Consider the following 27,667-nt stretch of genomic DNA (forward strand, 5'->3'; position numbering starts at 1 on the left):
CCTTGCTGGGCTGATGATTTGGTTTTATTATTACCAGTTCTAGTTAATATAATACCAGCACCAGAATACTGCAAAAGTGTATGACAGAGCCAAATCTGCTTGTGCAAGTATAGAGCAACTGTTTTCCTCTCTTCTAAAAACGGTGCATCCACCCTAACACAGCATCAAGTGCTAGGAAAAAAAGAAAGGACAGATTTTCACAGTTGCTATTAACCTACCTCATCTTGAGATCCTTGGGCACTAATCACCTCTGGACAGGAGGGAGAGCCTTACAGTACTCATTTGACACTGGACAAATCAAAGACAAATCCAAAGGCTTCACCTGATTTCCCAAGGGGACAATTATCTGTTAATGATCCTTGCTGCAAGGCACACAGTCACACCAAGCTGGACACAAAGTTTAAAAAGCACAACAGCACTGGCGCTGGAGATAGGCACCACCTCTCCTTTAAACTTCGTTACTCAGAAACTGCTAATGAAGTGGAGGCCAGGGAGAGCAGCACTCTCAAACTCCATCCTGCAGAATGCCAAGTACTGTGGTCCTGACCCAGCAAACATACATGTGAAACAGCTTTCTCATGCCACTGGCCACCAGGCATAACATACTGCAGGGTGACATTGCTGGTGACACTAAGTGCCTCAATTGCTAAATCTGGAAGAGTGTCCAGCTGTCTGTCATCAGCTGACTGCATCCAACACACAGAAATCTTTTAAAATGAGAAGAAATTGCTTGAGCATCCAGTTTTTTAGACCAAGCTTTTGGAGGCTTCCTGCACGGCTTGATAAAGCAATACATTTCCAGAAAAAGAAAAAACAACCAAGCAAAGTCAAAACCAAGGTATTGTTTGCTTTAGAGCAAAAGAACCAGCCCCCAGAAGTGAAACATTATCTTGTGCTTCTAATGGGCTGGATTCCTGTCTTCACCTTGCTCCTAAGACTCTCCTCCACCGAGGCTGGCCCCTGGCTGTCTCTGGAGGGTCCTCCTCTGGCCACATGAAAGGCTTTTCACACCCCTCCTTGGCACCAGCCTTTAACACAGCCTAAAAGTCAGACCAATATTTAGATCCCTTCCTGCTAGATCCAAGTTCAGGCTGCTGAGCTTTAAGTCTCCAACACGGACAGGGAGCCTAAATGTACCGTGAAGAGATCTGGAAACAGAGGCACTTAGGGTTTTCATAAATGGAGATTGACTTAATTTGAAAGTCAACATCAGATTTCTCCTGTACCTAAAGTAAATACTATCCATCAATGGAGGAAGCATGGCAATTCTTTTTCATAAAAACAAACACACAAGAAATTTAAAAGATACAGCCCTTAGTTTTTTAAGCATCGTTTTTAATAAATTTCATATCTACCCATTTTCAGGCATAGAAATGCACTAGACTGCAAAAAAAAAATTACTGCTCCAGAGCTATGCAGCCTTCTTCTCCAGTTTCATAGAAATTATGCTGAGTTCAGACTGCCCAAAGTGAGACACACCAGGGAAGTTCCTGTAGCTTGGCACTGCGTAGGTCCCTGTGCCAAGTGAGCTGCTGGGGCACGTGTAAGGGGATGAACCAGACAGACCAAGCAGGGTGTGAGAAGCAAGCCTGAGAAAGGGATGGAAATTTAAAAAATTAAAAAAAAGGGAAAGTCAAAGCTTCCTGACCAGCTGATATCAAATACCAGCACCAGCTGGTTGCTAGTGGATATAGTCCATATGAAAACAAGAGGTCTGGTTTCTGTAATTCACAGTCAGAGTGAATGGACTAAGCCCCACAAATGCAACAATTGAAGTTGTCTTTGCAGAAAGCATTCACAAAGCAAGCCGACTCTTCTTTCGACACGCCAGCAAGGGACACCTGCTTATCACCAGCGCTTCTGCGCTGGCAGGGACAGCGCGTGATGGTACCCAGTGCCAGAGGCTGGTGTCCAAAGACAGGGAGCGGATGCTCATGTTTCTCTGACAGCAGAAGGTAACACAAATCCCAATGGACTGCACCTATCTGCACCCATTCTCAAGCGTTTCAACCTCATTTCACCTACTGCTGCAAGTTATTCTTATACATTTCACCTTCCCAGACTTCCCCACTGTCTACAACAGCATTTTTCACAGGTCCCATCTCCACGACCTTTCTGTTATCCTATTCCCCCACCTGTATGTATGAAGGTCACCTGTAAAATGCAATCTCAGTCAGATCTCCCTGACCTGCCTGCACCATACAGAAATTCCTCATGCTAACATTAGACATGCTTGAATTAGCAAGGAAATGAAAACAGTCCACAGGAATTAAGTGGGATGGGGGAAAAGAGGGAGATGTAACGCTAAGCGACTGTCAAGTCACGGCCAGCCACATCCTGTTAGCTGTGTTTGAGGGTTCTTCATGTCAACACAGCACCTCTGTGGCACAGGAATAATCCTGTGTGCCCAGTCCTGCAGCACCTGGGGCTCTCTTGTTGGACACAGGCTCCTTCAACGCATCGGCAGCTCCGTGGCTCCATCGCTTTGCAACAGAAACACCTAGAAACCACTGAAGGCTCAGTCCTGTAGAATCAATGTTTTCAACGATGCTTTACAAAGTTATTATGCAATTTTGGGAAAGGAGTTCATAGGAAAGAATTTTGTTTGGTTTTAAAAAATTGGCAAGTTCTGATAAGTCATGCAAATTCCTGAAAAAAACAAGCTTGTTTTCCCCATCGCTAGTTCTAACACAAACACCAGGAAAGAGTCCAGCACTGATACAAGCAACTCTCTTACCCATCTCATAAAATGGGTGAAAGTGAGAAAAGAAGTTCATTTCCTTTTCTCCTAATATCTCCTCAGCCTCATTTTGTGCTTGAGGATCTCAGGAGACGGTGCAGAGGTGAAGAGAACACCAATAACCCCCTTTTAAGGTTGAGTAAATTGAGGCATCAAACAGTTTGTGATTTACCCAAGCAGAACCATAATCCCAACTTATTTGCATGCGAAATACTGTCTCCCAAATTAACCTAGCCAGTTGAAAATATGACTCTGTGGGGGGCAAGGGGGGAACTGTTGTTTAGTATATGTATATTTATATTTCCTAGCTCAAGGGGGTATAAAACTATTTCCAATACTCATTATGCCCATTTTATTAATGTATTTTTAATATTGTGCTGTAGTTTAGCATTTTTTCATGGCTAATGCTCTTAATAGCCCATTCCTCCAAGCACCCCTTCACAGTATCAAGAGCTGCAGGAGTGAAAACCATGACTAGAAGAGAGCTGGGATCCTGAACATGCAGGTTGGGCTGCAACAGTGACTCTGCAGCGGTCAAAGAAAAAAAAAAAAAAAATTCAGTCTGTGGCTCTTGGTAGCTTAATTAACTGAGAAATGAGGAGGACTTGCTTCCCAAACAGACTATTTGCTCCCCGCCACATAAACTAGAAAGGTCTCTTATGTTAGGGGACCTTCTATCAGATGTTCCTCATCTCTCCATACTGTAGTTTTCAATGTAATATGGAAAGAAATAAAGTGACCACCTTTAAAATAGCTCCACAGAATATAATCCTGGGAGAAGACACTCAAGAAACATTAAAGGTCAGATTTAAATCCACAAATATAATGAAATGCAGAGTTACAGATGAAACTCCATCTGTATGAGACTGGACCACATTCAACCCTGCTACAAACCACCCGGCAGATGAACCTGGCCAGCCACAGCTCAGATCTCCAGTCATAATGAAAGCTTGTCCATGGTTTGAACCCAGCAACAATTAACCTTGACAGGGGGAGATAAGAAGATTCAAGTTTCAAAGAACAGAGTTTACTGGGGTTTTGTGTGCTTTCATAAGGCTTTGATTATTATTTTAATGCAGTTGTTTGTGGTTTAATTTCCTTTTTTTTTTTTTCCCTCCCCTTAATGGTCACATTGAAAAGATAAAAGTCTATGCACTCATAGCAGGAGCCAAAGGATGGCTGAAGTCCAACCTACCTCCACCCCACTGCACTCATCTGATACTCTTCCAGAGAAGGGGGAAATCAGACAAATAGATGCTGTGGATAGTTTAGGACTGACTCGCTTCTTTTTGGAAAAGGGAGAACTCATTAGGCTAAAAGGAAAGCCAAAAGTAGTTATGAGAGTGCTCTTTTAGGGGACTAAAATAAGAAGCCAACAGATCTTTACATACTTCCCAGCAGGAAGCCTACAGTCATCCGTAACACTGCTGAGAGCCCTCCATGCTTGGCAAGGTTCCCACTCAACCACCTGGAGCTCATCCACCGAGGTGCAACTTTGAGGAAGGAGACTGAGTGCCTGGCAGAGGTGTTCAGATAGCAGCTGAGAAGAGAGTTTTGGCTCCCAAGCTTCAGCGCAGTTTCACTTGACAGCAACTGAGGGTACATCTCTTCTGCAGATGGTGCAGCTGCAGATGGCGCAGGCAGTCCTAAGCTAACTTTAAGATAACTAGCAGTCACTGCTGACAGTGGCAGCAGAGTTCAGCATGTGCGTTGAAACCCTCCCGAGAGGCTAAGCAAGTAGTTGGGCCGTTCGCCCAAGTGGCTGCTGCACTTTTATCGGTACCAAAGCTAGTTAAAGCCAGTTCACCTCATGTCTCCAGGAACCACAAAGCCACCGCAGCTCCTGCATCATAGAGGAACAGCTGCATCACTTCTGTTCTCACCAGCTGACGTTTTGATCTTGCTGATGTCTTCAGCAGAGCTCCATCTGACTGAGGGCCAGGAGTTTGCTCTGTACCTCCGTCTCTCCTTTGAAGGTAGCAGCGATATTCACCCTCCTCGAGGGCTGTTAATGAGAGCATGTTCTCTAGTTAGGTGGAAGTACGGCTCTGAAGCCTCTACCAGAGCTTTTCCAGACAATGCAGCCACAGGAGGTCTTTAAATAAGAGGAAAGAATCAAAGATGGGGAGTGACCTGGTCAAATCAGCTGGGGAAGAAGATGTAGGGGGGAGGTGGGAGAGAGCAAGCGCACTGGAAGCATTGCAGTTTTCTTCCCATGTCCATTGGACAGCAAATCACAGTGGCATAAGAGTTCACAAGTGCTCTCAATATTGGCAAATACCACATAGAAGGGCTTGTCATCTACGCTGCCAGAAAATGTACCACCAGCATAAGAGAAAAGCAAAATACAACGTAATAGAATGCACATCTATATGCTATTTATAACCTCTCCCAACACACATACACACACCTGTGCGCCCACTGTATTTTCTTGGCTGCACCTACGACCCTGCGTGGCATTCACACAGCATGTACCAGCCATTAAGTTAAACACATAGACTTTCCTTCTCTTATCCTAAAGTTAACTTGGAGAAGACCTTGCTGGAGGTGAGGGGAGCAGGGGCGGGGGGCAAGAAGCAGAGGAATGAGAAAGGGACAAGTTTTTTGCCATGAAGCCACCACTAGAGCATTTAACAGCCACCCAATGCTGTAATGAAAAGATAGCCTAGGTTGAGCTGTTCCCCCCCAACGCACATCTCTGATGTTACGATGGAGCTGCCATGCTGCTTTCCTGCCACATCCTCCCTTCCAGCCCACTTCCATACCTCCTCCCCATGGCAGCTCTCAAAGATGCAACCCACCCACTTTCAAGTAAGGCTGGGTCCTCTTTTATCCACAGTGGCTCCTCAAGACTTTTTCCTGTACTTTTAGGTATTTTGTTCTTCGTTGGCATGCTGTAGGCACACTCAGTTCTCTCCTTAAAACTCCTGCAGTTCTCCAGCATCATGCTAGGAGCCACCACATATTCTTTGATGACCACATTCGGCCAGAACCTGGGATGCTCTTTTTCCAGGGGCCGTATAGAGCCCAGGACTGCAACATGGCTTTTAAAGCATATAGTTCTCACTTGAGACCATTATCCTAAGTTAAAGCAGATCCTGTTTTCTAAACAGCAATCTTACAAGGATCTGCTACCATGATTTAAATTACCTGGCAGAGGAGACTGAGAGGATGAGGAGGGCAAGCCAAGGATGCAGCTGGCCAAGCCCTGCAGAAAAGATGCACCTACAGACAGAACTCAGCTTCTCTCCCAGAGCCCAAAAGGTCCCCAAACAACAGCTGGATCGTGTCTTATTTCAGACTTTCAGCCACCAGATCACAGGACAAAGGCACAAGGGCATAGTAATAAGCTGCAGTCTGACCTGCCCCAGATTTTTTGAACTGGAAAGCTACTGCAAGGACTTTAGGAAAAAAAAAAACAATGCTCCCAATAACACAGAAGAGCCAGGTCTTAATATGGTCTGGCTTACAGCAGGTCACCAACCTCGGACAAAACCTGGTTAGAGGGGAAAAGCCTTTCTAGCGGTCCAGGAGCCTCTAAAAAGGAAAAAGAAATGGGACATCACACCTCCAGATAAACAAGACACACTAACAAACTGACTGCACACAGCTCCCAAGACATAAACGAGACATGGGCACACTTGATTTTTATGAAGAAATTGTTAATGGTTTAGTACAGACCTAAAGAAATAGCTCCTGGGGCCAAATCACCAAACCAGGACTACTTAAATATATCACAGCTTGTGAAACCTCGCAGAGCAACGCTCAGACCTGCTGCTGAGCACGGGATGATTCAGCCTCTGCCACATCCTCCCCTTTACAGCTTTAAAGTGCCATCGGAGCACAGCTTTTTTCCTGCTGTTTGATGCTTTCAGAGTCTCGACCTGGTAATGATATCACATCTGCTAGCTATTATCAGAGGAGGAGAAAGGCTCTCCCCTCTTCACTTCCCCCCATACACAAGCTGGTGTGAACCCAGCGCAGCACGGTGTTGTGTCTGTGAGAGCTGAAAGCCGTCAGGCTATAATTCAAACAAATCAGATCTAATCACCCTTATCAGAAGGGCGATAAAATCAGCAAAACTGAGAGGCTACAAAAACACAAGCTGGGGCAGTATTTGTTGATGGGCACAGAAAGCCAACACCTCTGAAGAGGTGTTTTCTGATAAAGATCCCACCTCACAGAGGACATCAGATCACAGTGGGGCATTGCTGGAGATCGGTGTCTCTGCAGGTTTTCTGCCACCTTTGGCAGACTGAAAAAACGTTATTTCCTAAACTCTGTTGCTGGAAGAGGGGTATGAGGCACAGAGGGCTGTTCCAAAATCCCTCATGGCTCCTAAATTTTGGACAAAGTGGTCACAAAACCACTACAGATGGACTGACACCATGCTGGCCAGATGCTTAATAGGTGCAGTGATGTCCAAACAAAACACAGGAGACAGATCCAGGTGCTGTAGAGATGACCACAAGTCTTATTTTGTTCACACACCTCCCCAGCCCAGAGCTGGACCCTGGCACAGGCACAGAGCTGGAGATGAGGGTTTTCTGAGACCGGGACCCCACTTTAGAGGACAATACAGTCCTGGATGTTCAGAGAAGCACTGTGGGGCTGTAAGCGTCAATCCTATATCTGCATGTAGCAGTATCTCACAGCTGGTTCTCCGTTGCCTGGTCAGCAAGCCATGGCCAGCCCCGGATCCCCAATCAGCCAGCTCAACAGCACCATACCATAATGGGAACAGTCCTTGGCAGGATTCCTGCCTTGAGCTGCCTGTACTTTCTGAACCAGGGTTGCGGTGACATTTTTCTGGTTAAGGCCAGCTCCAGAGGAACCACCTGGAGTCCTTGGCCAGCTAAAGAAGAACCTCTGCCCTCATATGACTCACCTTCCCATCACAGAAGAGCCTGAGAAGCATTTAGGGGAAGAGCATTTTGCAGGATGAGAAGTACACGAGTACGCAGATGGACAGGGAACTTCCTGACACACGCCCCGTAACTGTCTGTTAGTCACGACGGCTGCTGAGCCCTGACCTCCCTCCAGTGAGCATGACGCAAAACAAAGCTCCACTTACCCATTTCAACACTAGCAGCGAATGTCACACAGCGATGGAAAAATAAGGGTTGGAAAAGACCTCGGGAGGTCACCTCGTCCAGCTCTGTGCCCTGTGGAAGAGTCAGCGCTGTATTATCCCCATCAGGCACACATCTAACCTATTCTGAAAGGCCTCTGGTGATAAAAGCAACATATTCTAGGCTACTGCTATTTATATCATGATTTTGAGCACTACTTGAAGAATGGAGGGCACAGAGGGGAATAGCTACATAATAGCTGAACGTTGCATTACAGAAATGTTGCAGGACTCGGGGAGGGAGCGGGGAAGATGCTGAATAGATAAGCATATCTCAGCCATACATCAAGTGCAAAATGTAAGGACAAGACCACCAGAAAGGTAACAAGGGCATGAGAGTGGAGTGGCCCGACCAGTGTGGCCAGGCCACCTGGCAGGGTTGTGACATCTGGCAGAGCCGGCAGGGACCGACACTCCTTCACTGTGCAAGGCACAGGTACAGACTGCAGCGCTGCCCGGATCCTGCAGCCACTGCCTCCCACAGTAGCTGGCCTGACATCCTTCTCGGGGATTAAAAAAATCCAGATAAATAAAAAATAAAGCCGTGTTCTCAGCTGCACGGGAAGGGGTGTCTCAGCAAGATGAGGGTCTGGTCATATTTACACAAACATGCAGACTGTTGAAAAGAACAGTGGAAACGCTTTGCACAAAATCCCATTAGCAAATAACGGGATTTCTGGGAGCACCATCTGTGCAGCACATTGAGCACTAACCCCAGAGCACGGAGACTAAAGCACGTTGCATATAGAAACCCAGACAAAAGAATATACAATAATACACAAAGGCAGGGAGAGCACATATAGGATGGGGAAGAAGCCAGAAGAGACGTTTTCCTCCCCATCCTCACAATACCCGAAATCCCATTGCCTTCACAGCCTCCCCACAATGGTTCCTGAGGCATCTCACGTCCCTTCTGTGCCCACTGTGAGGCCCCCGTGATGTTGCCACAGAATGGGAAAAAAGGTTTTATCGTGAATGAGAATCAGATGGCAAACCAAAACTGTTCAGTGCAAGGTGACGCAGAGGTCTAGTATTGGAAATATTTTTTTTCCTCAGCTGTTTTCCAAGAAGGTCTCCCAGATTTCTAAGCCAACACATTACCTGGAAAAGGCTCTGTCTCATCTGTGAACTTCTTCAGCTCCACCTCAGCAGAAATGGCCATGGGAAAAGTCCAGGAGTAGCCACACTGGGGTAACTCTGAAACAAAGCAAGAGAGAATTTGGCGTGAGCGGGTTTGAGAGCAAAACAAACCAAACTTTACAAATCAGCAGCTTGAATGAGCCATCTCCAGTGACTCTCAAGCACCCCTTCTTCTCTGTGCTTCTAAATGTCTCCCTCTTTGTCCGCCCTCCCAAGGGCTCTTCAACAGCATCCTCCAAAACAGCTATTACAGCAATTACTGCAATTAATTGATTTGCATATCCCCAAAGCCCCATCATTAGTGCAACACAGCCAAGCGTGTTAGTGTTTAATAATATCAATCAACAATTATTCATAACATCCCGCCCCGGCAGACCTAAATATAGAGACAAGCATTCATGCGAAAACAAAAAGGAGGAAAAAAAAAAAAAAAAACACCCAGCAGCTAAACAAAAGAATTAATTTAGAGCAGAATTAGGATCATAGAAACAAGACAGACAAGAGACAAGGTCAGATGTCTCGCTCCCAGCTCACGTGTGACTCTCCTAACCTGCCTGCTCTCAGTTACTTAGCTATCTGCAACTAAATAAAGTGATTTTCTCCTTGTGATGAATAGCCAGCAAGCCACAAGGAGCATCTACACAGCGGGGCAGAAACAGTTAGAGACGACTTTCACAGCCTGCTGGCCCTGGTTCAGGAAAACCCTTCAGCAAAAGCTCAAGGGGGTCTCCATTCAGGACAACACTTAAGCACATACTGAAATATAAGTACGTGCCTAAATCCTGCTCCTCCTCAGGTCAGGCACTAGTAAGAAGCAAAGGCTGCTATCCAGTTTTCCAGGCACTTCTAGAAAAACAAGCTGCACCTCTTAGGGACCATATGCTCTTTGCTAGACTCCGGGTTTGGAGCCAAAGCCCATTTGTTTAACACGTGAGCCCTCCAGGACACAAGTGGTCCTTTCGTGCTGGGATGGGAGAGCACCTCACACCAACACTGGAGCCCTGGGGTACCATCTGCATGGGAACAGCATACAACAGCACAAGCCAGTGGGAAAACTAGCATCAAGGCTGCTCTTTATCAGTGCAATTTAAAGGGTTGAAAGCTAAACTAAGGCTTTAATTAAACCTGGGACCTTGCTCACGAGACAGGCGATTCAATGAGGGAACCACATCTAACCAAGCTGTAGCTCAAAAGAGCCAGAAACCTGTGCTACTGATACAAACCTGCCCCATTCCACACATCAAGAGGGAGACACGACCACCTCCCCTCTCCTTTTGTCATGGGACCTCCTCCCCACCAGTGTGGGAATGAGGGTTGTTTAGTCTGAAGAAGAGGAGGCTGAGGGGAGACCTCATCGCCCTCTATAACTCCCTGAAAGGAGGGTGCAGAGAGGGGGGATGAGTCTCTTGAGCCAAGGAACAAGCGCCAGGACAAGAGGGAATGGCCTCAAGCTGCGCCAGGGCAGGGTCAGACTGGCTCTTAGGAAGTATTTCTTTGCAGAAGGGGTTGTTGGGCGTTGGAATGGGCTGCCCAGGGCAGGGGGGGAGTCCCCATCCCTGGAGGGGTTGAAGAGTCGGGTTGACCCAGCGCTGAGGGATCTGGTGGAGTTGGGAACGGTCAGGGTGAGGTTCATGGTTGGACTGGAGGATCTTCAAGGTCTTTTCCAACCGAGATGATTCTGTGATTCTGTGAGATAGCACTACATGTGCCCGGGACCAAGGTACTCTTCTGTGAGAGGGTGAAGACCTGGACAAGAAGCCTTGCCAGAAGGTACATTTCCTGGCTACAAGCCATGCAAGGCGATTTGAGGCCAGTGTGGCACTATCACCACTGATATGACTCCACACCCACGAGGACATTAGAGAGTGGACAGATCTTCACCATCCAGCATGTTTTCACGTGGCTCAGATGTGCCTAGATCCCCCACATGCTGCTTCATCGCTCACTCCAGCGAGGGTCTCCATCACCACCTTCAACAGCAGGAGGAGGTCTTTGCAAGAGCCCAGCGTCAGGTTGCATTAATGTGATTAACAGATACGTTAACACGCACGCTGATCAAGCAAAGAGAACAGCATCTTGCTTTGAAACAGCTGCCAAGTAAAATTCAGGCCTTCAGCTCCTCTGCTGGTACAAACTGATGAAATACAGCAAGCACCAAAGGCAATGAGTTAGTTTGCACCACTGGAGGAGCTGGCATGACCATGGTGACATAAAGCCGCAGCCTCTCTGCAAGTCACAGCTTTTCACCAAGTCGGCAGAGTCCTGCTCTGACAACATATTTATTAAAGAAATTAGGCCAGGAGGGACTCAATAGGTGCTTCCCAGTCTCACAGATGGGGCCAGACAGCTGGCGGGGCAGCGACGTCTTCAGCCTTCGTCACTCACTATGTCCCAACCATCCGGCACCACTCTAGGCTGTGGTTTCAAAGCTATCTTAACCTTCCTTCATTCTCACCCAGTGCATCCCGAGGTCCTGCAGACAGCTCTGCCAGCACAACCATGGGGCAGCAGATGGTCCAGATATTGCAGAGGGCGGCAGGTAGGAAGGACATGGCCGTCAAGAGAAACATCCCTGCAAAGCGTGGGCATGAGGAAGGAGCCCTCACATCTCTCCCTCTGGCACTGAGACAAGCTCTCCACACACATTTCCCTCTGCTTTGGCTCCATCGATCCCATAGCTGCGCTACAGCTCTATCCCAACGCTGTAAATCACACCAGCTTAAGAAGGAGGACACCCCACTTCCCAGCTCGGCCCCCAGGGCTCATGCTAAAAGCAACCACCAGCTACTGACTGCAGACTAAACAAAGCTTTTTTTGACACTGCCCACAGTCTGGACCCCTAACTGGAGACTCATCCAGCATGAAATCTCCTGTTCCCATTTCTTTCATACCCCTCCTCCCCTGTCTCCATCGCTGCTGATGCTGGGGGAGATATTCCTTCCTACCATCAAGGCGCAGTAAAATGCAAAGTCTCGTTAGCAGCATTCTAAATAGAAAAAGAAATAAGTAAGGCTTTAAAGCCCCCTTGCCTTTTGTTGGCCTTCCAGCTTCCTCCACTGCCTGTAACCACAGACACCATACTGGGAGGTGTGCCCAAGAAATGAACTGCCGAAAGCATGAGCAGGAAACAAGACAAACTGTGAGTGCAGCAAACCACTTCAAAAAGGCTTCGGTTTTGCTCAGATACGCTTGAAAGGAAACTTGCTGCTCACGGATGTTCATCCTTCATCTCCTACCTGTTTTAAAAAAAATAATGGTCTGATTGTCTCCATTTTTCTTGGGCAAAAAGCGTTTCTGGAAGGCAGGTTCTAAAAGCAAAACATAAATAGGAAATACAAGTGCTTCCTTAAAACCATATTTGGTTTGTTTGTGAAAATACCCAGCAGCTTTCACTGCCTCCCAACAGCAACTGATAGATTTTAGGGGAAAAGACATTAGTGGCCACAATGCTATTTTGCAGAATAAGGTGGAAGGGGAAATCCAAAACAACTAAGTGCACAATGCTGAAGACCTACAGAGAGGTTTGCCTGGGGCAAACATCTCCTAACTGCTGTAATTACCGTGAAAGGTCATCAAGGACACCTCCCTATGCAAGCTAGAAAAATTCATGTAAGCATTTCATGTGGTTAGTGCAGCTTTTTTAGTAAATGTAGCAAAGCTCTGACATCATGCCATATGAGATGATATCAGCAAATAGGCATTTTTCTCAGAAAGCGTACTCATAAGAAAGCTGAGGACGTTAAGCCTGTTCCAGCTCCTTGCTATCTTGCTCTTAAACACAGCCATTAAAAAGAAAGTTCAAACCAACCAAAACTCCAGGTAAAAAGGAAAGGCTGCACACACAGGACTTCACGCTGACAGAGCCACCTCCTGAAACGAGTACAGAAGACCTCAGTCTGCAAATATAATTGGATTTAACAGCCAAATTCCTCCTGGGTGCTGGCTGTTGGAGAGGTTATCGTGTCCCACCTCCAGCCCGGGAGGGTCTCCGTGCACCCCATGCTCCAGCGAAGGTCGGCTCGTGCCAGTTCTCCCGCCCGCCATTGCCTACGGGGTGGCACCCTCCCGCAGCCACGCGACGACACACGCGCTACGTGCTGCTTGCTCTGTGGTCCAGGGACAGCGTGTGCTCCTCTCGCACGCAGACGTCGACACACGCCAACACGCTGCTCTGCATTTGGTTGGCGCGTGCCTTAATTAAAGGCAGATGCAAAGGGCGGTTTGCACAAATATTTATCTTTAGGTGCTTCCCTCCCTGGGACCCCACTCGCAGGCTGGGGGGGCCAAGGAGTGAGAGCAGGAGGACAAGCCCCCTCCCCAACAGCCCATGGGTTCCTCCACGACTTCATCCCACAGGCCTCCTCTCTCCTAGGACACCCCTACCAACCCAGGGAGTGCAGGAGGACACGTGGGATGCTCCAAGCAAGGCGTCCTCCAAACCCTGCCCTCCACTCCACACATCATCCAGGGCTGGCCACATCTGTTCAGGCAGGATGAAGCCACGGCACACACAGGTCTGGCCACCTGATTTCACCTGTCTCAGACAAAATTATTATATTGGAACTGGACTGCTTCCTTTACAGTCCCAGATCTCATTTTCAGAGGTGGGGGGAGAAAGCCTTTGATCCATTAAGTGCCTTTGCAAAGGACTCGCTGTTGGCATCTGACTCTCAGCAAGATAAATATACAGTAATTTAGGTTGGAAGGGACCTTTGGAGGCCATCTGGTCCAATCCCCTGCTCAAAGCAGCAGTAAATAAATCTCAGCACGTCTCCTCTGCTCATGCAGCCAAAGGCACAGGTGGGGGACGCATGAGGAAGAGGGAAGTATGCAAGAGACCTCAACACAAGAAAAACCTCTCCTGCTCTGAACAGCACCACGGAAAACAAGTGTCCCACCTGAGAAGAGGCTGCTAAACCACATGCTGCCCTGACTGACCACCTCGACTCTCTGACCTCTCACTTCAGAGCCTGGGAGTGTCTCCTCTCCCCAGAGAGACCTCTCCAAAAAGCAGGTTTTAGCCCTCAAGTCCCAGCCAAAGAAATGGGTGCACAGAAGGTGCATAACTGACCTGTACCTGCAGAGACACGTGTACTTAGTGCCTTTGGTCTAACTTTTACCCCTTTCTTCCAAGGGCTGGTGGCATTACCATGTACCTTGTAAAGCAGTCCTGTCCCAGTGAGGGTCTAACTGACTTCATTTACCCTACATGGCCAACCTGGGAAGAGCTGTAACTGCAGTCTCAAAGGCATCACACCAGCATTACCCCACCGTATGCTAATGTCAGATAAAGAAAATGCTGCAAAGCCACTGTTTAACAGAGCAAATTCACCTGTTTCATGCTTTGATCTTGATGCAGGAAGCCGAAAAACCCCGTGCTACCCTTCTCCAACTCAAGACAAAATCTTTCCCTGTGCTCACTCTCAGCTACAACCCTGCAATAGTTAGAAGCTGCTTTTTCTCTAGCCTTTTTATTTCATCTCATCATACCAAAAGCAGAGACAGGCCTGGAAACTAAATTGCAGCCACCAGTTTCATTCATAAATTTGGCTGCATCCTTGCACAGTGAACTATTGTTGTTATTTCTCACCGTTTACCACCTCAAAGCCAGAGCGTATTGTTTTTATTGCTATTGTGAGAACAAGAGCAGGGTAAAAAAATAATCTTGAGCTTCCCTTCCCCTCGCTATCAAATATAACGGAAAAAAAACTCAACAGGGCGGATGTCAGATCCTCAAGGTTTTTTTTTTTTTTTAGCTATCTACAGGAGCTCAGCCTGGTGCTGCAGGTTTCTGAGCCTGAATTTTATCAATGGGCTGCGTTGGGTCCATTTGAAAGGACAGCAGGTGTTCGAACAATGAACCCAGGCTGCCTCTACATCTGGGCTACAAAAGCCATCACAGTGTTTACAAGAAACAGGATAATCAACAAAACATCCTGCCACAGGCACCTAAAAAACTACAGCCCCTTGTTATTCATTTTTCTCTCACACTGCACTGTTTATTTATAGCACAAGAAGTTGAACTGGGAGGAGGGGAAAAAAATAAGAAGCTGTTTCACACTCATTTCCATGCAGAAGTGACGCACGTGCAACGTGGAAGGCATGGACAGCCAGGCGCTTGGCTTGTATTGTTCCTTCAGCTCTAGGTGGGACATTATTAACCCTTGAGCTCTTGCTGTAACTAATGAATTAGCTAGGCATAAGTTGTTGGTTTTGCTTCATTCATGTAAACCCCATCAGCAGAACCTAACCCATTCTGGGACGCTCCAGATGGAAAGTGAGTCCCAACGCACAGCATATAATGTCCCTAAAGCCTAAAGACAAAGAGACGAGCAATTATAGGGGAGGGATTGTGGAAACTCCTCATCTATCTCAGCCTTAAGGTTGGATCTTGATGGCCAGCAGAGTAAAAGACGCTCTTCCAGAGCTCAGAGGAGACATAAAGGATCCTCTCCCCAGACACCCAACTGGAGGAACCTCTATTCCTCCATAGGCGGCACTGGCTGCCCAGCTTTTGGGGTCAGAAATGTGAATGCACAATGCATCAAGCATATTTGCAGAACCGAAGGCTGCCAACAAATTTCAGCTGCTCATGGCTTATGGCTCCCTACAAAATCACTGTATGTTGGGATTATCGTCTACTGACATCATGATCTCAATTCTTTTAACTTTTCAGCATAAATGAAGCAGTATGCATCCAATTTAGTAAGAGGCTTTTTTTTTTTTTTAATCAAATTGATTTTCATTGAAGATGCACCAAAATTGAACCTCTAGAACATCTCTCGCCATCCTCAAGAACAAGCTGGGAAAGCTCCAAGGTATCTCCCCCTTCCAGGCTACAGTTTCACAAGTCAGGTCATCCTTACGTCCAGCAAAATCAAGTATTCCCTCCTCTCATATTCTCCCTTCCCTGCTTTGATAGTTTCACTTCTGGAAGCCTTCAGAACACACCAGCTAGAGCCCCTGCACAGAAACCTGGGGAAATGAGAGCTGAGCTGCTCAGCCTCCCAAGGAGTTTGACTTCCTTGCTTTCGAGTTGAATCAAAGAGGATTAACTCAACAGGTGCTTTACTGGAGAGCGCGAGGGAAAACAAAACAAAACACAATGAAACAACAGCCTACGTGCACGAATAACAGATGAACTTCTCTTCTGGGCAATGAACTGCTAAAGCAGATGGCTAACATCCCCTTCTCCTTTAGACCCAAGTCACTCTCAGTTGCTGGCTTTAAAGACATCAAGTGCCAGAGCTCAAATGCTTCCCTTCAGTCAGACAGTGGGTCTGGAAGGGGATCCTCCTGATGCAGACTTGACCCCTGAAGGGTTGAGCTACCTCCGCTGCCCCTTAACTCATGGTCCTCTCTATCCTGGTCACCCTCAGAAACACCAGCTCGCCAGCTGGAGTACAAAGGACTTTCCAACAGCCTCTGTGTCTTATACATTGAGTAGGATGGCTGAAGCTAAGACTGCTGCCCCATAAATTCATGATAACACCTCACAGCTGTTTATTTCCATGAACAGAAAGACCATTAAACAGCACACTGACCACATCAGAGACCAGCATCTTTGTCCCCCCTCCCACCGTGGAAAGCAAGTGGCATTTTGCTGCTCTGAGTTCTCACCAACCCAGGGCTCCCTGGCAGGCTGGTCCCACTAAACCTCCTGCCCATTTACCACAGCGTGAAGCACGGGGGCTCAGGTCACCTAAAATTTCACTGCAAGCAAAAGGAGAAGCTAGCATCTTATATTCTGTAGTGTTTTCTTCTTGTTTGCTCAAAAACATGATAGTTTTTGAAGCTTTCAGTGATTAACGTGCATACACAGCCAGTATTAAGTCAAACTTTTTCTCATTTTTCCATTAAAATCTTAAGAGAAGCATAGACAATGTTTTAAATTGCTAACTGGTGAGCCTATAACGTGAGCAAATGGTTAGAGGATCTGCATATCTTAAAAGAACTGAAATGTCTGTCCAGAAATGCCATTTCACATGCAATATTGAATACATCTTCTCATTACACAACCAAAAGAAATGCTACTTATTTCCAATATTTGTTTTGCAGAATAATATAGAAGCAACCTTTACCCTCCTAAGTGACTAAAGCTTGACAGAGTGTTTGCATTAATTTATTAAAAATTTGCTAGCTGAAGCCAAATATTCAAGTCAACCAGTTTTCTAAAACCTCTGCTAACAAATTACTTGGATAATTGCCAGAAGCCCGAGTCCAATCCCTTTTTCTATTTCTTTCTCACCAAAAAAACCATCTGGTGCATGTTAATTGTCAATCTGTATCGACTGCAAGATTTAATGCTGGTAGGCATCTTTAATACAGCATCCTAGATAATTAAATAGCCGAACACCAATGAACAATTGTCAATACAGAATAAAATCAATACACTCCCTGATGTTTCCTAATGATAGAGAGCTGACGCTATTTGAACTGGCTTCTTCTGAAAGCTTTAATTTTATCGAACAACATTATTTCAGGAGAGATGATTTGGGGTTTTACTTTTTAACAAAGAGAGAAGTAGAGTGTGGCATGGCATTTAATATCTGGCTGAGATTTAAAACGCACGCTCCTTATGAAGTATGACATTTTATACCTGAAACCACAGGAACATTTCCCACATTTAAGTGATAGAGGGAAAATTCTTCAAATTAGATTTGAACTTTATACCTTCTAATTCTGCTCCAATCCTCCTCCTCCATGTACCACGCTCAGGCCTGATGAACATGCTGGTGCTATATCAAAGTCTAATAGACCTGACTGCCGACAAATCCCCTTCACTTAGCCTTGAAGTAAGCAGCAAACCTCCTGTAGGTCCAGAAGTTAACATTAACTGGCAAAATAGCTCAGCGACTGATTGCAAGGCTAAATGAACTGGTCAGCGCAGCCCAGCTGGCAGAGCCATCCCTCCTGGGTGTCAGCGTGAGCTGGAAGCCAGCTCTGAAGCCACAAGGCAAACCTCAGTTCTCAAGCGTGCAGCAACGAGCCACCCAGAGCTCCTTTACATGCTTTAATCCAAGCCTAAAAGAACACCAAACACCCATCTGCAAGGAAGCCCTGAGCAACATCTCCACAGGCTTGTCCATCAGAGGTCCTGCTTCTCACTTTCCTGGACTCACAGGTTCTGCTGTGCAACTCAGTTACAACCAGGTCCCCAATTTAGGGACAGCTGCCAAAGTGCTGTCACAGCCACTGTTCCTTGCAGGAAAGCTCCTCTGTCGAGCCCTCTGGGATAAGAGGCATACCAGTGCTGCAGGGTAGGGCTATGGAGCAAGGTGGTTTTTCAGTGTGAGATATCCAGCAAAATCCACCCTCCTAGAACTTCTTCACAACCCCAGCTTCATCCAGCTGATTGGCAGCATGTGAACAGGCCCCTTCAACAACCCCTCAAGTCAGCAAGAGATGCCTCGTAGAGCATATAACATCCTACACCCCAGGGAGGTGCAGCAGAGGTACCTCACGCCTGTCCCCACGGCCAAACAAGCTACAGTATCCTTGACTCCCAAGTGGTGGCCCAAAGCCTCAGCTCATCCGTCCCACGTCATGGAGAAAGCCCTGACCCACAGCCTCTCCCTCTGCACGCTCTTTGGGCCAGCAACATGCAAAAACACCCCCACTCCACCCTCCATCCTGTGCCTTGAGTGACAATCCAGACCTTTGTAAGTGCTTTGAAATACGAGTTGCAAAAGCAGAACGTTTTTCCTATTACGTTCCTTGCTTTACTTAAGCCCTTACTCAATAAGAGACAGGTGGACTAAGCTCTTTGCCAGGGACCTGCATTTAGAGGAACAAGGTCCTCCAGTTTTATATGTTATCCCCTTGTAAGCTCACTAGTCGCCTCTTAAGCTCGTAATAAAAGACTTTTTTGAAAAATGATGGCACCTAGTTTCCAAGGCAGCAGAACTTTTAAGCTCATGTTTGCAAGAGCCTAAGGAATTACAGATGCCAAAAGGAACACGCTGTATAAAACCCATCACCTATTCCTGCTGGATAGATTAAATAACACAGTTTTATTTTTTAATGCAACATGATCTGGATGAGGAAGTTGTTATCAATGCTATACAAGTGGAATAACAACTACAAATCCCTTTAATCTCTGGTGGTATCTAGAGATCTCAGATGGTTTGGTGCCTGTAGGGATTATTGGAGACGTGTGATCCCGGACTGGAAAGACTGGAAAGACTTCATGGTGTTGACTGACCGTCAACGGTCTGCTGGACCTCAGCTGCAATTCAGGCTGCGGTGCTCCAGGGGAAGAGGCAAGAAGGGAGATAAGGAGAAAGCTGGAGATGGGGATGGAGAGCAGCTGTGCCAAACCTGAAGCGGAGACGTAGCCACAGCAGAAAATATATCACAGGGCAGTCCTTTAAGGATAGCACTGTCCAAACAGCTCAGGCAGACCTGCATCCTCTCACTCCAAATTACTTGAAAGCTCAAGGATTCAACTGGAAACCTACCGCAAACCAGAACATCTCACACTCCCTCCTTTCTCTTGTTTATGTCTGTTTTCTTAGGCTAAACCAATTAGTTATTCTCAGTCACACACTACTCCCATTTCAGCTACAAAGCAGGCTCCTCTCCCATGAAAAAAAGTACCAACTCTGCTTATTTCATAATTAATTTTACTGCATGACTTTTCCCAGCAACATGATTTTTTTTTTTTCCAAGTTCCCTATAAAATGATGAAAATAAAAAGCCCTTCAGCTTGTGCACAGGCTCCCTGTATGCTCTTACACACATCGCTTTTTTGTAGTTTAATTTCCCATTTTTAAAAAGAAGATGCTTGCTTTCCTCCAACTTTTTGGGGGGGGGAGGGGAAGACCAGGTTGGGAGTGAGCAACGGGCATTACTTCATCTTTAATAGACAATAAAGACCATCCTTTGCACTGTGACACCGAGGTGCTAACGGAGGGCAATAAATTCAGATTAATAATTAACACCCACATCGTATCGAGCAATCTTGCTGCTCTCATTTCAATTGCTTCAGAAAGCTTCCTAGTTTTTTGTCTTGAACATGTGCAATATGTTGCTTAGCTATTAATTTTAGAAGCTATTTTTGAGCGGTGCATTGCAAAAGAAAAGAACTAAAGTCATATTCTATTCCGACTCCAATTCCTGAATTTACTTATTGAATTGCCAGCATTACTCCCTTTCTCTTGAAGATTTGGTAACAGTATCTTGAGGTCTACAGGAAAAGGTACATTGCTTAGGAGTTGTGGCCAATTGGTTCTTAAAACCACACGCACTGGTGGAGACAGTACTGCTGGGATTCTGCAGGTAAAATTCTTGGCTGAAAAAAATTAGTTTAGCAAAAAAAAAAAAAAAAGAAATGTACAAATGTCCATATTCATGAAAATAAAAATGTGAAGTTCCCATTCAGGCTGTGAAGACTCGGTTAAGGTACTAAATAAGAACAAAATATAAGCTACTTACTGCTTTTGAGACCCCTCCTGACCTGCAGATGGATGAGAATCAGGCACTTTCACATTAACACAGCTAATTACAAGCTGATTCTACACCATTTTCCAACGGTCTCCCCAAAGAAAAAGCAACAGGTACTCAAGCTCACTTACTCCTAAAAAACCCCGCCGATCCAACACACCAAAAGAAATCATGCAATGGGCATAGCCATTGTACAGCTCAAAAAAATAATATGCATTCGATGCTTTTTATTACATTTTGATCCTTCAAGGTTCACATTTTTAAGCTTTTCCTCCAAAACCTAGGAACTTTATTTTGAAAACTCGATAGCCAAGAGTCTCACCTAATTATGAGCTGGGGCTTCAAGGGTGGGGGGTAAAAGCAAAGGAACACAGACACCCAGAGATTTACGGCGAAAAATACAACTGCTGGCAAAACACTCATTGTCCCAAACTTCCTGCTTTTTCTCCTCCCCACCTGCTCTGCGGAGGAGTGCACTTCTTCCACCCAAAAATGTGATGTGCTGTAATCCTGCCTTGCTAGCTTTGATTTTTCCCCTTTTAAAGAAGGAACCTTTTAATGTTCTGCAACGGATGCTTCTCAGTCTGCACACAGGCAATAAATTAAAGCCATTATTTTTTAAAAATTCCAGCTTCGCTACCAGCTAGACATCATTTTACAAGGAGACAAAACAGCTGTATTGCCCTCAAAGCCAGCCTCCTACCAAATCAGGGCTCAGAAATTACAGATGGGATTTTACAGGCTGCATTGCAACATGCTCCCATTTCCCCCATTTTTTTTTTTTTTTAAGGGAAGCAAAAAAAAAGAGCAAATCCTGCTAGGAATGATGAAGCACCAATAGGTGGGATAGAAACGTCCCCAGCCTTGGCAGTCGCTTCCCAGCCACCCCAGCATACAGATGTGCTCTGTTTGGGGATGCAAATAATGGGGGAAATACAATGCCTGAGGCAGGTGTCCAGCTATTGCAAGAGAAAAAAATAATAATAAACTGTTTTTTAAGTGGTAAAGGAATGGAAAACCACTAGAAACTTGCCTTGATAGGTACTTGGGGAAAGAAAAAAGAAAAAATAAAAATGTGAATGCAACTGGGACAATCCCTTGGGAGAAAAGAGAAATAAGGGGGAAAAAAAGGAAAAAAAAAAAGGGAAAAAAGGGGAAAAAGGGGAAAAAGGGGAAAAAGAGGAAAAAGGGGGGAAAAGGGGGGAAAAGGGGGGAAAAAGGGGAAAAAAGGAGAAAAAAGGGGAAAAAAGGGGAAAAAAGGGGAAAAAAGGGGGGAAAAAAGGGGAAAAAGGGGAAATAAAGGGGGAAAAAGGGGAAATAAAGAGAAAAAAAGGGGAAAAAAGGGGAAAAGGGGGAAAAAAGGGGAAAAACAGGGGGGAGGGGGGGAAGGGGGGGGAAGGGGGGGAAAAAAGGGGAAAAAGGGGGAAAAAAGGGGGAAAAAGGGGAAAAAAGGGGAAAAAAGGGGAAAAGGGGGAAAAAGGAAAAACGGGGGAAAACGGGGGGGGGGAAGGGGAGGAAAAAGGGGGGAAAAAGGGGGGGAGGGAATATTTGGGAAAAAATATTTGGGAAAACAAATAAATAAAACATTTACTTTCTTCCCAGGACCGGTCCTGAAGCAGCTCGGGGGGGGGCGGCCTCACACACACACACCCCCCCGCCCCGTCTCCGCGGTAACGGTGGGGCCCGCGCAGGGCGCCCGCCCGGTTGCCCGAGCCGCGGAGCAGCCGCCGCCAGCCGGGCCGGGCCGGGGGGGCTCCGCGGCGGCCTCGGGAGCGGCCTCGGGGCGCCGTGCCCGGCGGGCCAGCCCCGCGGCGGAGGAGCAGCCCCGCCATGTCTCAGGCGTGAGTAGCGCGGGGCGCGGGGGCCAGGCGGGGCGAGGGGCCGCAGGTACCCGGGCGAAAACCCCGTTTAGGGATAAAAAAAAAAATATACAGCACCCCCACCTCCTCCCCGTACCTCCAGAGCAGAACGGCCGCCGGTACAAACGCGGTGCGGCCCGCTGGTGCGAGGCCCGGGCGCCCCTTCCCGCCAGGCCGCGGCCTCCCCTGAGGCAGCGGCGGGGGTCAGGCACCCGGGGGGGGGGGGGGGGGGGGGGGGCTGTGAGGGCGGCGGGATCCAGCCCCTCAAAGTGATCGGATCACCTCAGCAGTCTTCAGGCCAATATTAATATTATTCCTACTCACACAATTGGCCCTTTTCTGCTTGCAAAAAGTACTTTTTCCTCTCTTTACGAACCAAAATTTGCACATGCTATTTTATTCTGTAATGAACTCCTCATGCTTTCAGCACAATACAAAGCTTTGAAAGTTTATTTGCAATAACCAGACGCTGATGATGGTGTTGGATCAAAGCGCCTGCAAGGATCCACACTCATTTCTCCAGAAGTACTATGAAGATACCAAGCCCCCGTATTAAGAAAACATTATTACTGCTGCACCACAAAGTTGGGAACCTAACTGTGAGCGTCTTTCATGACATTATCCCTCAATATTTTGCTGTTTGCAGCCTCCACGTCCAGCAGTAAAAACCCTGGGCACAGCCCAGTTTGGGGCAGCTCTTGTTCCCAATTCTGAGCTGGATGTGGCTTGCTCAAGTTCAATAATAGTACACTGGGGGAGTCGGGAGGAGAAAAAAAAAACCCTCAGGCAGTATTTGCTACCTCCTGCTGCTCCTCTCCTGCACATTAAGCTCTGACCTGGTCAAACCTGACCATATCCAAACTGCTGCCCCAGCAGGTTGGTGAGCACAGCATCTGCTGGCTTTTTACCCATGGGCTTCTCCTCCCCTGGCATCACTGGTACCAGCCTCAAAACCTCCCGTTTCTTTTGCTTAGTATCATCTTTCTGAACTCCAACTCTTTGCCCGGTAAACCCGCTCAGACTCTAAAACATCCTTCCAGTCTCAGAACTAGATCTTGGACACATCCACGTTGGGTTTCCCCTAAACCCAGCCTCCTGCCTCAATGCAGTTGCCATCCCAGCGAGATACCACTGCCAGCTCCACTGCTTCCTTGTCCTTGCTCCTTGGCTCTGGAGAGAAGGGTGGGCTGAGAAGAATAAAGAAAGTCACCACCAAGGGCACAGCAGAGACTGTCTGGGGGCTCTGTCCAAGGACGCAGACCCAACACAGCCTCGAGCAGCTGTAAATTCGAGGAAGGCTTGGTTATGTCCTTGGCTAAGCTGTGCAGGGCCTGGCTTGTAATAGCACTAACCATATCTTGCACTGGCATGGTGACTCCATTAAGGGAAGTTCACAAAGTAATGGATAGTTATCTAAATTGCATTGTTTAAAAGAAAAAACAAAAAGGAAACAAAACAAAAAAACCCCACCAAAACCACAAAAGGAGTGTTTGATCTCTTACGAGAGAGTCATCTCAGAATCTGACATTCCTACTGAGTGTCTGAATCATGGCTGTTCTTAGTTAAACTAGATTAACACAAAAGGAATTGAGTATAGTTGGAAAATACTTGTGCTTCAACTGTTTGGCTTGATTCGGTTGAATTTTAATGGGGACAGGGCTCTTTAGCATTGCCAGCACTGAACAGCAAATCCATGTGAAGATACACATCTCCCCACCAGATGACAGAAATGTATACAGTTCTGTTTCCAAACGAGGTAGTGATGCTGGTAAGGGACTCCAATTAGACACTGATGCTACTTGGCTCACTTAACTATAATCCCTCTATAGCTGTGCACAGCATGGCATTTATAGTTAGGCTAATCCAATCCTTCGTAAAAACACCTGAATATACACCGGTTCATCAATCACTGCATCCACAGAGCTTGAGTTAAGCAATGGGCTGGATAGTTTTGTTTACTGTATCCTACACGTCAGTCAGTGTACCAAGTTTTCTGGACAGTTTGTGCTTTTCTTTATTGCCCCAGCAGCTGGATTCATGTTATCACCTGAGAATCTCAGCATTCCTTTTAAAAAATAAATAATTTTTTAAAAAGCCAGAAAAAATGTGAATCAAAAATGCTTCTAAACAATCAGGAAAATAGTACTAAGTTCTCACCTAAATACATATGGCCTTAAAGGTTTAATTCCATTTTTTAAATGGTTTGGACTGACCGCGCTGGCGAATCCATAAAAATTTTATCTTGATGTTTACTGTTCACAGCCTTCTGCGTTCCTCCCTGGCACAGAGCTGAGTTGCAATCAGTGCCAGTAGTTACAGAATAGGAGCCTAGAATGAAAGAAAAGCGTGCTATCTTGTTTTGCAAGGTACAATGGAGTTGGTTCTCAAGTAAGTTACGGAGGCTATTGTTAGATGGTTGTAGGTAGTGAGGTTATCCTGGCTGTGTACCATAAATCATGCCAAATTAAAAGCATTTTAAAAGCCACATGACAAAAATGCCTTACAACAGACTGTCTTACTTGAAGGCAGTGAAGTAAAGAGCTGATAATGCATGTTTATGAGAAAGAACTTTGGTACTTCAGGCAACAACATTTTAGTGGATACCACCTTATTTGGCTGGGCATAGGGATGGCTGCTGATCTTGCCATGTCATATGTAAGACTGACTCCATCCTACCAAGAGGTAGGCACATCAGTAAGCCACAGCCGAGTCTATAATACTGATTTTTCAATACTGTACAGTCACATCCTGTGTACTGTATAGAAATGCTACACAGCCCATATTTTTTTTTGAGCTTGAGGTAAACAGCTGCTTTTTAGACATCTGGAAGAACAGCTGCTACACAGAGAGAAATTGCACGCGTCTTGTGCAGCCAGTTGGACATGCTGAACATACCAAGTGTGCGTGCAGGGCAGTTGTCTTGCGTGCACTGCAGGTCAGGGCCGTCAGCCTGGCAACTTCTGGAGCACAGAGTCACGCTGCACACAATTTGCGTGGCTGCAATTTCAGTATTTCCAGTCGGTTTATGAGGCATGTTCACCATCCTTAAGGCCCAGTGATTTTAACAGAGGTGTGATCTAAAGCTCATGGAAGCGTGTTATTCCACTGCTTTAGTAAGCTTTGTATCAGGATAGAGACAGGACACTTGGAAAGCGCTCAGCTGTATTCTCTTAGGGTCAGTAAGCTCCAGCAGCCAGCCAAAAGAAAAGTCAGCATGTCCAGACATGCTGACATTTTCTAAGGACAGTTGTAGGGCTCACGAGAGAGCATACCCATCGCATTTCCTGTAGGGTTGATTAAGAAGTGCTGGACGTGTCGCTCTTCCTAAAGTACTCAAACCTCAGCATTTGCATATAGATGTACATTCTGTTCTGGACGTTGAACAGGACATATACAGATGGTTTTGAGTTTATGTTTTCCTGCTGCATTTCCTCCTCTTTCATGAGTTTGTTTACCGTTTACTTGACCTGTAGGCTCCTGACCAGTAATTTCTTAACTTGCCCTAACAGTCCTAGTCCAGACACGTTCAAAGCTGAGTCTTGGCACTACTACCATTTGTACCAGGTTTTAATCAGCTACAAGACATTTGCCACTGCCACCAAGGAGCTTTAAACAGTCAAAAAGCTTTAAAATTTAATCTCATGTCACAAATAGAACGTATATCAATTCAGTGGTTAAATATTGGTCTAAGATCTTTAGCATCTTCCCCTTCTGCTTCTGACAGAAACAACCAAAGGAGAGCTGCGTATTTTATATTACATCCCCAAAGCCAGTTAAAGAAAATTAAGTTAGCAAAACCAAAATGTAAGAAAATGTCAGTGCAATTTTTAATCCTGTCTTCTCTCCCCCGCTTTATGTGGCTGCATTACGATGCAGTTTCTTACGTTGTGATCATATCCTATTTTCTTCCCACGGGGCCCCAGCCTCACATTCAGCGATTGGGCCTGTTGTTGAATATTTCTTTTTATCCCCTCATTCACCATGTGGCCCCAGGCCATATTCTTCAAATTCCATCCAAACGCCACAATTATTAGCTTCCTCCTGGGCATTCCTAGCATGTTCTCTCTTATACATCTCCCAAGCATTCACAGATTCATCTTTGCCCCTCTTTCCACCCCTGGTGAGCATTAGAGTGTCATCTTGCTTATGTTAAAGCAGGAAAAGAGAGACAGAATCAAAATGATCACAACTAAGACTCAAAGCTGCAACTCCCTCCTGTGCCTCCCTTCATCCTTAATGAGCAGGTAGGGAAAGACCTTGTGTGTTACGTGTACATTGTCTCCTTTGGGAAAAAGCATTGTCAGTGGAAATATCCCAGCAGCACTTGTGCTAGAAAATGGTGAAAGAGGCTACAGTTTTCCAGGAACTGAATAGACCTTTCTAACTTTGAGCTTAAAGCTTCCTGATCTTAGCAGAGGTAGAGCAGCACCCAGACACAGCATTTGCCCTTTATGCATGCAACTGTAGGCAGCTGGACGGGCAATTGCTCTTTCCTTTTGTAAGGAGGAAAAAATTAACAAGAAAATTACACGTGTAGGATGGTTAATGCTAAAATAAACTTCATTGCCACACCCAGTAAAGCGTGGTATGGGCAAATACTGCTTGGATCTTGAGCAGGTAGGGTCTTCTCAGCTCCAGCCTATTTCAGCTATCCATCTCTCAGCAGAGTGCTCACTACATCATCTGCTGCAGCAGTGCTACACAGTAATTGGATATAAGTTACCAAAGCTCTCCTTCCCCATCCTTTCACGCATCCCTGGCCAGGAGGAATACTGCTTGCAGAGGAGGCTGCTGTTCTCTTCCTTACCTCAAAGCAAAGGGCAGCTTCCAGCCCAGGCAGGACCTGCAGCCTGACAGACAGAAGGATGGCCCTTGGAGCCTGCTACAGCAAAGTCCAGCCTAGAATAATGTCTCCCCCACCTTAATCACTTCGCAGTGTCCTCCTGTAAGAAAAGAGCCATTTTTCTAATCAGCCTTGTGAGTTTGGCTAGAGCAGGTGCTTGAGACCCGCTGAGGTGTGGTGTTGCCTCCTCTGCTTAGTTAAGCAGGCTTCCTCACCTTCCCTGCAGTTTCCCATTGCATTTATGCCACAGAAATCTTGTACCCCGTATTCACTTTCCGTCATAGTACCAAAGACTGAAATTGGAGATGACAGAAGCATAGAACTGTTCACATTAACAACGCCAGCAGGCTGGATGTTTTCTTCCCCTGTCACAACGAAAGCCTATTGAGGTTTATCCTTTATTTCCTCCAAACACTTCAAACTCTGTAAAACATCATGGCTAGAGCAAGCATGCTAGAAGAAGTCATCTGGTAGCGTTACATTCACCATCAGCTAAGAAGTTTGGCATA

The 27,667-nt window shown here is 46.3% G+C and overlaps 1 protein-coding gene across 3 annotated transcripts in view; it reads left to right on the forward strand.

The window, feature by feature from the left end:
* Positions 1-22,168: 22,168 nt before the first annotated feature.
* Positions 22,169-27,667, forward strand: part of DRC11 (dynein regulatory complex subunit 11) — a 111,755-nt gene continuing 106,256 nt past the window's right edge. For all 3 annotated transcript variants that reach the window (XM_074829803.1, XM_074829805.1, XM_074829804.1), the window contains exon 1: positions 22,169-22,297. In XM_074829803.1, coding sequence (XP_074685904.1) covers positions 22,287-22,297 — 11 coding nt within the window. In that variant the 5' untranslated portion in view covers positions 22,169-22,286. The remainder of the gene's footprint in view (positions 22,298-27,667) is intronic.

This window comes from Strix aluco, chromosome 6 (genome assembly GCF_031877795.1).
Source record: "Strix aluco isolate bStrAlu1 chromosome 6, bStrAlu1.hap1, whole genome shotgun sequence".
Taxonomy (NCBI): Eukaryota; Metazoa; Chordata; class Aves; order Strigiformes; family Strigidae; genus Strix; species Strix aluco.